The sequence below is a fragment of the Anomalospiza imberbis genome, chromosome 1, assembly GCF_031753505.1.
Source record: "Anomalospiza imberbis isolate Cuckoo-Finch-1a 21T00152 chromosome 1, ASM3175350v1, whole genome shotgun sequence".
NCBI lineage: Eukaryota > Metazoa > Chordata > Aves > Passeriformes > Viduidae > Anomalospiza > Anomalospiza imberbis.
In genome coordinates, this window is record NC_089681.1 from 37,284,094 (window position 1) to 37,297,594 (window position 13,501).

Below are 13,501 nucleotides of genomic sequence, written 5' to 3' on the forward strand. Positions count from 1 at the left end.
CAACCAGCAGAAGTTGACATAGTACATTACATACAACAAAACTCCCCAGAACATTAACAAATCAACATAAGTGAAGGCAGACACTCCTAATATCTCAGTCAAGGGAGTGCAACTCTCTTAGTTTTGTACCTTAGTTCTGAATGGCAGGCAGTTCTTAGGGCTTGGATGAAAGGGAATTGCAGCAGGATGAAGGGAGGAGCAGGAAAAGGCCCACTTCCACCTGGAGTTGCTTTTTATAAGCCTCCCTGCTACTAAACAGGCAATCCCAGTGCTTACAATGATTGTCCCATGGGAACATTGCTGACAAAGGCCCAAATGCACAGTTTATTCTTGATCCAGAAAAAAACCAAAAGGAGAGCCTTCAGAGAAATAAGGACAGGGATCATCAGTTCAATATGCTGGAAAGACCTTTCTTTGTCACTACCCTCCACAGAGATTTAAGGCTAGCAAGACACAGATTTCCAAATAGAAGGAGCAACAGCAGTTATTGTAATAAAAGGATCAGTGTACCCAGGCGTTGGATTTTTTCAAGCAGAAAATATTATTAGAAGTTCTTCAGCGCCAAAGACAGGAGCACATCGTACACTCTGCTGTCTTGGGTCTTCCACGCATGTTTATACAAAAGCACAACGGTATTGTAAGGGTTATCATCAAAGCCAGTAAGTCCTTCAACCCTCCTACCAATCCCTAGAAACAATCTTCTGAAAAACAGAGATACCACCACACATACACACACACAACTGAAAAAAAATTACAGGCAATACATGTTTTTAAACCCTCCCTGTTCTTTCCCCTGGTCTAAATGCCATAAAACCCCAGCAGCTTAAACTGCTCTGAGAATTTTAAACCTATAATTCACCACAAATCGTTTCACTACACATTTTTCACCCCCTTTAAAAATGAAAACGCAGATCCAGCTTTCAGCAGAAGTGAGACTATTGCTTCGCCATGATTAGATATAAGCAAGGGAAAACAAACCAGTCAGCACTGGGGCCTAATGCTGTCAGCATTCGTTCTGTACACAGAGCTTTGCTGGGCACCTCTCAGCTCCAGCACACATGGTAGTTTTTGCAAGATCATGGCCTTGTTTTAGTATAACACAATCAAGATAATTTTTACAAGGTCAGAAAGTTGGAATAAGAGGAAACAAAATCCAGGCCAGTTGTGTCTGGAATCAATTAGGCTTATGTGCTTTTCAGATGCTGCTTGTCTTTCTATTAAATAGTAGTTCAATGTATACTTTCTATTAGTATGTACATAGAAGCATGCATTGCATAAAATATGTTTTTCCATTTATTTAAACCCACCTAAATTAGGGATGTCAAAAAGGAAGAGGTGTTCATCTGTGAGTGTTGAAATTGTTCTCTTGGCATTTACAGTTTTGTTATCTGCCTCCTCCATGACAAACTGCTCAGAAGGGCCAAATGTCCAGGCATGTCTGTGGTGTACTCTTACCTGTCCAACAAGCAAATTGAAACTGAAGCATTCAATCAGGTAAATACCAGATATGTCTGCTGTCGACTTTTAAGCATTTTGTTGAGTTGTAAGATTTAGAGGAAAAAACCCATATTGTTTTGCCTTTGCACAATAAAATTTGTTGTTTTATCATCACATTCAGTACTGAATCACCCACAGAAGATTTCAGTTAAGGAAAAGTTAACTTTATACGGAATTTCCATTTTCTCTACATGAAGCCAGTCTAACTCATACTAAAATGAAAGCCAGTGCCCATACAGAAGGAATGCACAGGAGCACACAATCCAGAGAGATTTGTGCTGCATTTGCAACTAAAACAGGTGACAGTAAAAATATTTATTTGTTGCTCATGTTGTGAAAGAAAATTTACAGGCATAAAAATTACATTGTCTAACCACTTAAAGATCAAAATATATACTTTCGTTGCTTCTTTTCTCACCTTCATTTTGCCAGGTACGAAAATAAAGTGAAAGAATTTGTTCTTCCTCCACTTCGGTAACTTCTTAACGTAAAAATTGGAATTATTTTGGATAGCACTATAAATAATAATATGCAGTGAAAGAAGTTAAACCCGTCAGTTTTCCTATTATTTTTCTAAGCAGAACAGTTATGTGCTGTGTTTACAGCTTTTAACTGGGCTCAGAGCCGGCTCGGTACCACAACACACGGGTCATCACCGCTCCAGCTGGAGCTAGGTCAGAGGAGGAACTCGGGGAAGGGCTCCAGGCAGATTCTGCAGGGTCAGGGAGGAGCGACAGGCCGGGCTGCCCTTGGAGTGACACAGAAACCCATTGCTTGGTCGCAGGGAATGATTTTCCTCATGCAGTCACCCCTCCCACGCTTCCGTGCAGCCTCACAATGGTGCGGCTCCACACGCGGGCAGCGAGGGGAGGACGCGGCCGCCTGCAAGGGCGTAGGTCGAGCAGGCAAACGCATCCCGGAGGGAAGCCCCGGCTGGGCTGGAGAAGCGGCCTGGCTTCCGCACGGCCATTGTTCTTTCCGGGAACGGGACGCCGCGTATCCCGCATCCCTGTCCGCCGGGCGGGGCGGGCTCCCCGCGCCTTTGCGCGCTCTCGCTCCGGGAGGGCTTCGCTGCTTTGAAAGGTCCCGCTGCTCTGCGGCTCTGAGCCCCGGGCCGCAGCGGGGCATGAGCACCGTGCCCCCTCCCTCCCCAGGGGCTCCGTTCACACAAGCTCGCACCCCGCCCCTCCCGCCGCTGTTCTGTGTCCCCAGGGACTCGCAGGGAGCCCCGGGACACAGCCTCAGGATCGCGGCCGGGATGGAGAGGGGCCCAGAGGCGCGGCCCCCTCGTAGGGAAGATCGAGCCGGACGCCTCCCGGGGCGATGGGGGCAGCCCCGCAGAGATAGCGGGACCGACCCCGCCCTCCACCTGCGCCCCCTCCCCCAGCGGGTCGGAGGTTGCCGTGGCGACGAATCAACACCATCCCCCGGGACAGGGCTCCGCGGGAGCCACCGGCACGGTGCGCTTCTCACCCGCCTCCCATGGGGAACCCCGTCCCGCCCCCTCCGCGGCGACAGCGCGGCCACCCCCGCGCAGCGACGTCAGCTCGGACGGGCTTTCCTGCCCCGGCGGCGCCCGCCCGCCGCCATCGGTCACCGCCGTCGGTCACCGCCATCGGGCACCCGCACCGGCGCCGTGTGCCGAGACCCGTCGGGGCCGCGCTCCGTGGGGACCGCCGTGTGCGGTGCCCGCCGCCACCTCCGCGCCCCCCGTGCAGGCAAAGCCGCACCCGTTTAAGCTAAGCCCCCTGTAGACGTATTTATTTCGGTTTAATAGGTGTTTATGGTATGTTAGCCCGGACCTGTTCCTAATCAATCCGAGCTTAATCAAAATAACACAGATTTATACCGGCCCCGATGCCAACTGAGCAGGTGTTATTTCGCACTTGTGGCTAAGCCGGCGGTGGGGCTTAGCCCCCGGTGCCCGGGGCAGCTGGGCGGGCCATGGCTCTGCCCGGCCAGCGCTGCTTTGCCCTCCCTCTCCTCCCGGCCGGACCGACCGCTGCCGCGATGGTCCGAGCCAAAGCACGCGAAGCTCAACAGCCGTCCCCGGCAGGATGGGAAAGAGGAAGTTACGGCACAGGGAGGTCGGGGTAGGCTTTTTTCATTTTCTGTCCCGGCTCACGCTAGGAGCGCATGGTTGTGGTAACAAGCCGCAGCGCTGGGAGGAGGAATTACCTCATGGAATTGCAAGCACTTTCCAAGTAAAGGTGGAGTCTGGAGCAAACAGGAGATCCAGCTGATAGAGGCTGATAAGCCTAGGGAGTATCGCATTGCCGCTTTGCTTACCTCAGAGACGCCTCAGTCCTTGTGGAGCAGGAAGAGGAGACTCCAACACATTGGCTCCCAGCACCCAGATAATGAATGAGCCGTCTGTCTCATTCCTGCAGCAAGCAAGCCGATGTCTTGGCTCACAAAGCAGCAGTTTCAGTAGAGGCTTCTCCTTTAATGGATCCTCTTTTCGACTGGTTGAGCAACAACCCCACAACTTCAGAGCTCATTGAAGGAAGGCTGCTTTTCATCTTGCATAGCAATTGAATTAAACTGGAAAGCCAGGATGAAATGAACTTACACACTACCTTCAAAACAAAGCCCGAACCAAACCAAACCCCACCATTCAGATGGTACTTGGCCAAAAATATGACTAATAGGCAACGGCATTTTTTCTTCTATGATCCTACTGAAGCCTTCTACTACTGGTGAATGATCCAGGAACCAGGATTTAGCAGTTAAATAGGTGGGTCTGTGATCAACTATGTCTCTAAATCTACATAGTGACATGGTTAAAACCAATCATCACTTCATCCAAAGTAGATGAAAATGTTTTGTTTTACCAGTGATAGTTAATACAGGTCTTCCAGAAGAATAGGGAACTGTAAATATGCTATTCTTTCTTGAATAACTTCCTTTAAACAGTCACCCCACTCCAAGAAGGAAGGAAAAGGTAGCTGAAGTAACAAAAAGGAAGAGAAGTAAACTGGAAAGAAAATAGAATTGAACTTGGATAGGAACCCAGAGAAAAGCCAAAGTACTTAATTTATGATGCACAGTGGTCAATCCTGCACATGAGGATGCCTCTTTCTCTGGAGTTACATGGCTTTTTAGAAAAACTTCACAGACAGAATTACAATATTGCACAAGTTCACAAAATTAATTTATGCTTATAGCAGTAACTATGGGAGATGCCACAAGCGCTTTTGTTTCTGTGCAGAAACATTTTACTTCTGAGATGAAAGTTGAACAACACTGGGCAAGGAGGAGCAGCAGAGCCCATCCACTGATTTTTGCGCAACACTGATGGCTCACAGACCTTCATCGGTGACCAGTTTGCTTAGGTCAGTCAGTCACCTTTTGCTTAGAAGTGGCTGAATTGACTCTCAAGGGTACCAGACACATGGATTCTTTTGTGTTCTGATACTCTCCATCTTAAGTACTTTAGACATGACACTAACCAGCAACCCAGAGTCTAGTCATCCTCATAAATTAAAATGGGATTAAAAAACCCCATAAGGACAATCTGTTTCTAACTACATTCAAGACAAAGCTTTGCTGCATTTGTATACAACAATCACAGAAAAGTGTTGTATACTGATTTGGGGTTTTTTTTTGCACCAACAGCTGACAAGTAAATGTGCCCATCTCCTCTGCCACTGTCTCTGTACCCATCCCTCCTCCTAAAAACCATTCATTCCACACGTGTCCTACAAATTCTGGACACTGCCTCAGCTCCAGTCTTAGTGCTGTCAAATGTACACCTGTCAACAATGTCCATATTTAAAAGTTCCTTCCTCACAGCTGGTCCAGTCCTCGAGCAGCAACACCGGCCCAGGTGTGGGTGCCAGCGCTCAGGTGCTGGGCAATGCCTCAAACTGACAGCCTCCCCTGCCTCATCTGGACAGACAGCAAGCAACCCCACAGACTGCTGTCTTCCCAAGTATCCTTGCTGTTTAGCTGGTTTTTAAGTCACATTCTTTCAGACATTTCCTGCGTCTGAAAATGTTTTCTCATGCCATAATCAGAACACGCAGTGTTTACTTGACTGCTTTAACCGAGACAATGTTAAATTGACAACTGTTAGCATAGTACATTGATCTCTTTTGAACTGTCCTCACACTGTAAGATTTTCCTCCCTCCTAGTATTTTATGTCTAAATCTAGGATAAGTAATGGAACTGGGCTTCACTTAAGAATGGCTAATTAGATGCTGCTGTAATTTACAGCAAATATACCACAGACCCAACCATCAACAAGAGTCTGCCCAATATAAACATTTATATCTTTGACTCTCTAATGAAGGAATTCTAAAAATCATAACTATGCTGGGGGGGTGGGGGGGAGGGAGCTCCAACAAACATACTGATGCATCGATTTGTCTACATTCATGCTGCCATGGACAACTTTACAAGCACTGTAATTTGGGAGAGGAATACAAATGGATGTGCAGACTTCTAAATAAACTTTGAAGTAGGTTTTTCCTATACCTTATTGCACCTCTATGTCACAAAGCCATGGGATGTTGCAGTTAAATCCCATGTCTAAGTATCAGATATGTGTTCTAGTTTATATGAGTCAAATGCCTATCACCGCAGCACAGAGATTTGCAACCAAACACAAGTTTTTAAAAATTATTTTTAACTGAACAGTATACCTGATGGTACAGAATAGTAATTTCTTTACTCAGCACTCTCATAACAGTGTGCTTTTTCAGGCTGGGGTGTAACTGACTGTGGAGCACACTGGATTTGCCTTCTCCACCTTGCATTGCCTGCGGTAAGACTGCTACAGCAACAATCTCTTTCCTCAAGCCAATGCTAAAGCAGCAACACTTTCCCCCCCTGCTCCAGATGCTAAGCAAAGAATAAACTTTTAGCTTTGCCCCTCCTTTATTGGAAGGGGAATAGGGTAATATGCTGTAATTGGTTTTCCATGTTTGCCAAGAGTCTGTTTCCTCTTATCATCCACAATATTTAACATAAGTCTTGTAATAGTTCCAAAAATAATAAAATCTGTCCCAAGAATAAAAATGATAGATCCACAACATGCTGCTTTTTTTGTCATGGTCTTGGTTTCGCAACATTCTGTTAGTAGTTTTTATTGCCTAATGTTGTGGTTTCTTTCATACCCAGCAGACCCAGTAAAGACATTTCATCAGCTACTTACACAGCAGCAGCCTGGATTATTTACAAATGGAGATTTCAGTAGTGTATTACAATAAATCACCACTGCATACTGTTAAAGCTACATTGCAGCAATGTGGCAGAAGAGAACCCAGAGATTCTAGGGGGAGGAACATTAAGTATACACAAATCATACATATGATCTCAGCAAACAAATTTATTAAGATACCCAAATAAAACCTGTTAGTCTTCCTCTGTCTCCCCTATCTCTTCCCATGCAATAGTGGAAGAGGACTAGGCAAATTATATCCCCCCACACATGCAAACCAGTACACACAGTAGGTGTAACAAGTAACAGAGACTGTGCAATACTTCCTTCATGATTTTATATCATGCAGCCAGATAGCACACGTATCCCTCTCTCCGTCTGCCCCACCCTTCCACCCCTACAACAAATGCCCCATACTGGGCAAATTCCTGTAAGTGTGGGAGTTACGGATGTGGAGCATGTAAAGACAGAGAGCAGCATTTTGCTCACAGGATTTGGTTTGAACGAAACAATACGAAAACAGAAAAGACAAAAAGGAGGTAATATACAGGAGAAACTTTAGGAAAAAAACCCCAAAAACAAACAAACAAACAAACAAAAAAACCCCACAAAACAAACAAATCGACCAAAAAACCTAAAAAGAAAATTGTAGGACACTCAGTAGTATCAAAAGAGCAGTCTGTTAAGAGGAATCACTACCTCAGGCCTCAGCATTTACAAAAGCAATACTCTGCTGGTAACAACTACGGGAAAAATACAGGCACACTGGGGTACTCTCTTTAAGAAAGACCACTTAAAAAATAATTCATTGCTCAAAATTGTCTTCTGATATGTCTAAGTTAGTTTGGTTTTTTTAGTTCTGATTCAGTTTATTTGTATTTTTGAGCCTGAAAAGAGGTTTCAATTTCTTCCCAAGAACAGATTTAGTGCTCTAACATAGTCACAGGTAAACTCTTCAGGCAGAAAAAAAACATACCCAGTTTAAATGTGCATCATTTAGTGCGTGCCCCTCTAACATATAAATGTTGCAGCTAAAGGCTCTTCAAAGACCACCACAAGAAAAAAAGTGTCACTAAAGGTGTAACACAGCAGGAAGGATACAACTCTGGAGCAGGGGGATGGAGCTTTCACTGCTTGCTAGGGGCTTCAGACACTTGCTACTTTAGCTTATCAGCAAGTGTTTTGGCAGTTGTTTTACCTTAAGTCACTGCTGAGTCTGATCTGCACAAGAGTAAATCAGAATGACTGAAGCCGAAAGAGACACACAGAGTAGTTAATCTTTCTTCAGTGACTGCCAAAATTCCTGGAGCGTTTCATTTTTAGAAATGGGAGAGAAGTTTTTAGTCATGCTTAGAGGTCTTATCACCCCAACCTCTCTCTTTTTTTTTTTTTTTTTTTAAGTTAACTATGCTTTCTACCATATTCTAAACTGGGATTAAGGAAAAAATTGCACCTTGGTATGACTTTTTTGGTATTGTTTCACATTACATCTAACAGCTGTACACGTTGCTGGGAAAAAATTACAAGTTTTGGTACTTTGGTTGTGAAAATGTAACCAACAAAAGCAACTGGAATTCAATATGAAATCTCAGCAAGTTATCAGTCACTCATGTACAAGTAAAACTGAAACCTGTGAAAGAATCATCTTGTTAAAGCAAATGTTTTAGAAGTAAACACTCCTGTTAAGTTCTGTGCCATAAAATTTTCAAATTCTAATTGGATAAAATAGCATCAGGGCTTCTCAAAAAGAATCCCTACAAAAATACAGAGATTTCTGTAGCAACAAAAGGTTTACATTTGCATAAGTTTGTGACAAAAAGCCAGCCAGAATGCATGGAAATTTCAGTTTTGTTCTAGCTACTCTTTGAAGGTACCACAGTCTTAACATAATGTACAGTCTAAGACTGGCATGTGAGCCAGAACCAAACCAGCAGGATCAGCAACTGATTGCAGACGTAACTTTAGTAAATCACAGCATATTCCCCCTGCCCCTCTCATCCCCAAAAAGCAGCACTGGTGTTTCTTTACTATAGTAGCCCTGGATTCCTGGGCAATTCTATACCTCTTCCATGTTTTCAGAAAATGAGACTGTCAGAAGCTTTCAGTTTTTCAAATCATCACCACTTAAAACAGCATGAACTTTTGTTCTTCTCAGGGCAGGGTACAAATCTCTCCCCTGCTCCCTTAATGGACATTTTTTACGGCCAACTTTATTCCCCTTTGCAATGAAGTTCAGGCTGCTATATATGAGCACACTTTTCTCTCATCTCAAGCAACTGAATTCTACAACATTGCCAAGTGAAAAAAACTTCAAATAGTTAATCCAAGCTAATAGTCTTGTTCCTTCACTCCTTCTTGTAAAAAGCTAGTTAGGACATGGCAGTTTTCCCTTGTCATCCATGCAGTTCAGTCCTATGGTTTTACTGTCATGCAACACAATTTTCAGACTTCAACTGAAACAGTAAGTGTGCGCTATAAATGCAAACTTTGTATAATACAGGTAGCAGTTGAAAGAACATAAATGGAGTAACCTCTTAATTTAAATGTTGAAATTAATTATATTACATTGCTGAAAATGTTAGTAAGTGCGTAAAAAAGAAGTGAAGTCAGCAACTAACATAAATCCATACTGGTTCCCCCTTCCCCGAGATACCAACAAAAGGTTCCACACCATTTTTTCAAATTTTATTTAATCTCAGAACCACTGCTATGTTACACCCGTCAGACTGAAGTTTATTCACTCTGGATGATCAAGTTCTGACAATTAGAATGGGTGACATAAGGATCCCTTTCCTCCAGTGTTGTGTTGCAGGCAATATTGGTCCAGTAAGACAAAAGTTTTGCAGTCATTGCCTGCCCCCACCCCTTTATTTCCCCCAATACATGAAGCATGGCCTAGCATTAGCATCTCCCTTTTCTCTGCAATTATTTAAATAGGATGAGAAGTAAACTCAGTTGTTTGCACATTTGTATGAAAGGTGACATGAACATTCTGTATTTCAACAAATAAACACTTAAACACAGGATTTTGTTTTGCTGTGTTGCAACCCTTTCATTTAAGGAAAAATATGCCCCCTCCCCCCAGCCATCACCATAATAAGTAACAAAACATTTGTAGTTTTGATTTTCATCAAGATTTCCAAACTGGCAGATTTTATTTTCACACCCTCTTCACAATAGACAAGATGCTTACCATATATTTAGGATTACAAGTTGTCACTAAAAGAAAACTTTACACGACCACTATACATTTAGGTTGAAAAACTGTCCTTGCATGAAAAATATACCTAGAAATCAAGTGGTAAACAAGAAAAAAAAAACCATTGAGAAGATTAACGTTTTTTAAATGTGCCATTTTAAATTTATCAACTCCTCCTCTACTTTTCATCCATACTCTGTTTTCACCTACAGTATTTGTTAAGGCAAACAGCTAATCCATTTCTGAAGAGGTGTTGTGGAAATTGTGGATAAACAGCAAACATTTGGCATTAAAATAGATAGCACGTATGTAGCCTCTAGTAATATACATTAAGCATCTCTCTTGGACTTCAGGATAATGACAGGGGAGCATGAACATGCTAACAATGTCAAAAAGGCTTAAAATTTAGCATCCAAGCAATTCCTATTAATGCTTTTGTAGTTTTCAAGCTCTAAGTAGTATAGATTTTATGCAAATGCATTAAAGAATTCTAGCTTGGCAAGTACACCCAAGCAGGTTATTAAACTATATATACAGAAAGTGATAAATACAGAATTAAAAGAGTCCTTCTGCTTCTCTTCATAGCCTTGAAAATTGACAAAAAACTTGAGGACAGCTCTACAATATTAAACATTAGGTAACCTCAGGAGCTGGGAAACCTAACTACACAAACTGATTAAAATACTCAGATGACTTTGTAGTGTTAAATACAATTCAGTTTGTAGTCAAGGGCACAAGACAACATTTAACAAAAATAATCACATCAATTGACCTAGAAATCAAATGTAAATAGATATGAATACAATCTCCAAAATCTGTCTTTAAGTGAACATTAACCATTTATTCAAAGTTATACAAGAATTTGAAGGATAAAGTCTTCTGCAACAGGAAACCAACTTACAAGTTTCATGTCTCAGTTGAACTGAAGTGGAGGCGAGCGGGGCAGGAGGAGGGAAGGGTGAACAAACAAGTAAGTAGGCCTCATCCAGGCAGCTAGAAAGTAAAAACAGGCTCAACAGCAGCCTCCTCCAGCTTGTTGTCCTCCCTGATTGCCTGCAAGTGTTGCGTTGGTGGCAGCATGTTGAGGGCCAATTTTTATGCCATTTGCCTGAAATGAAGTTAATACACAGCGTAAATATTTTAGAATATACTAGAAAAGCTACTTTTTCTATTTAGAACATCATATAACAAGTTCTCCTAATGTCTGCAATAAATACATCAAAGCTTGCAATTTTTCTTAGCAATTAAATATTATTTAAAGTAAGATGTCTTCCTTCTCATTTAAAGTTTATCTTCATGTTACACTCTGTAGCTTAAATTCCTATTAAAAAAAACCACAGAGCAGGAATTGTATTTGACTACTACTTGGCATATAGCTTAAAAATATACAACATTTGCTAAGAATGTAAAACCTCTTCCCTCTTGCCAAAATCTCCACTAGTTTAAGTTTTATATTAAACTTTTCCCCTCTAGACAGCATTTCTTTCTGTGTTGAATCAGCTGTAGAGGCTAAGGGCATACGAGTGTTCTGTGTCATCAATAATTTCTGTGATCCCAAAAGACATGGCTACTTGCCAAGAACCCACACACAGCGTAGCTCTTTCATTCATCAAAATCACACTTATATCTTAACCCTCACTCCCTCAAGTGGATTTTACCTAAAAATACAGCACTTTGAGAAAAGTAATACAGTAGCTTCAGAAATTAAGCTCTTAAGGAAACTTTGCGTCACAGCAAATCTCAGATTTATAGTGCTTGGCAGTTGTTCTGCAGCAGTGGTAGCCTTCGGGTTTCTGGCACTCGCTTAGTATTGACAGCAGCTGATGTGGTTTCTTTTCGCTCTTTGACTCCCCTTTAATAAAAAGCATGCCCTATGGCTCATTGGTTTTGCCCCCTCTGGGCTGATAGCAACTTCTTGAGGAATCAAGAAGCCAGACTTGGCATAAAGCCAAGTAAGTAGCACAGACTGTTGGCTCTTGACAGCATATTGCAATCAAAGCTCGGTAAGGCACAGTAAAGCAGTCAGCTACTATATGAAACTCGACAGATACAACAAGCATGCTTTTTCAGACACACTGCTCTCCAATTTATATTGCACTACCAACTGCATTTTCTTCAGGAAAGATGTGAAAGAAGATCTTAAATTTTTCATCAGTGAACTGAATTTAAGAAGTGTTTCACCAACATGCACACACACTTTCCAGAATTTGTTTAGAGCATTACTATTCACATCTTATTTAGCTACAAGTTTCCTGATGCATTACTTTGCATACTACTAAGTTTCTGATTTTTTCCTCTCTGAAGTCATGAGTTATATTTTCAGTAGTCTCAATTTTCTCATGTTGAAATATATTGAGTGGAAAGAGATAAAGTTACTTAATTTGAGTCCTGCCAATTCTCTCTCTACTCTGAACAATCCTGCAAGGACGGTAATGTTTAAGAGAAGCATCACACTGACAGTCTGGACACACCTCTCCACAGAGCACAAACAGAACAGAGTGGTGGTGCAGATTTTCACATGTGGTTTCACTAAGCACCTCAGCAACAATATTCAGGGACTTGCAGGATAAAAAACCCAATTTGATCTTCAGAAAAGACTGATCACCTCACATTGTCAATTTTTTTATGAGACTTAACAGGGAGCTTATACAATACTAGCATTACAAAGCAGGATTTTCAACAACACAGTCATTTCAAAATTCAAGAGACATAACACATCTTTCTAGCTCTTGTTCCCCTTTCTCCAGCTCTCCACCCCCATCCCAAACAAGCAAAGGCACAGGCCCTAATAATCTGTAATTTCAGTAATGTGCATAAGCAAAATGGCTAATCTTTTATTCCCTACAGTATCCAGCTACCTAAACCAGGAACATTTCAAAAGTCTTTTATGTAACTCTCAAAGCAATCCCTCCCCTACACTGGACAGCTCATGGAGTGCATCTGGCATATCAACATGGTCCTCCATTTACATAGTGGAAAATTATCTTTGAAAACAGATGACACCATATGGAGAAGTGGATGAAAGTGGATTTTCTTCTCTTTTGGGGATTTATATTATTTTTGTGATGCTTCATGGATGGATAGGGTCACTTATTTTAATCCATTTTTATCACAATGGCAGACAACTCTACAGCCAAATGGAACAGACAAATCTTTTACTGTCCAGCCTTCTAGGGAAGGTGAATTCTGTAGTTTAAAAAAGCAGAGAGTGTACAGAGTACTAAAAGTTACCTCATTATTAATGTCAAAAACTCCTTCCTGGATTTTCTCGTAGATCTCCTTTGCAGTGTTAATAAACGCCTAAAACAGAGGAAAAGAGACCACAGACACAATGAATGAGATATCCTTCAGTGTACGATGTACTAATTGGAATTCAATCTCATGTGCAATTGCTTCAGTGAGACTTTCCTTCCTGACCTCTGCAGAAACAGGTATGACAACAGTATCCTATAACCCACCCTGAAGCAGCAATGGATCACACGCTGTTTACAAAAACAGTGGCATTTTCATAACATCTGTATTCTACAATCTGTTGTCCAGTAATTACAGGGAAAAAGTGGTTTTTAAGATATATAAATTACTTTTAAATTATTTATTTCTGACCCTTATGGATAGATTGTGTGGCAGATGGTTTCCCCTA

General features: G+C 42.0%; 1 protein-coding gene across 3 annotated transcripts in view; it reads right to left on the bottom strand.

Moving 5' to 3' along the window:
• Positions 1 to 9,780: 9,780 nt before the first annotated feature.
• The window catches only part of RAB2A (RAB2A, member RAS oncogene family), a 98,304-nt gene continuing 94,583 nt past the window's right edge, over positions 9,781 to 13,501 (bottom strand). For all 3 annotated transcript variants that reach the window (XM_068188076.1, XM_068188070.1, XM_068188084.1), the window contains 2 exons: positions 13,093 to 13,161; positions 9,781 to 10,969 (listed from right to left, as the gene is read on the bottom strand). In XM_068188076.1, the coding sequence (XP_068044177.1) occupies positions 10,874 to 10,969; positions 13,093 to 13,161 (165 nt within the window). In that variant the 3' untranslated portion in view covers positions 9,781 to 10,873. The remainder of the gene's footprint in view (positions 10,970 to 13,092; positions 13,162 to 13,501) is intronic.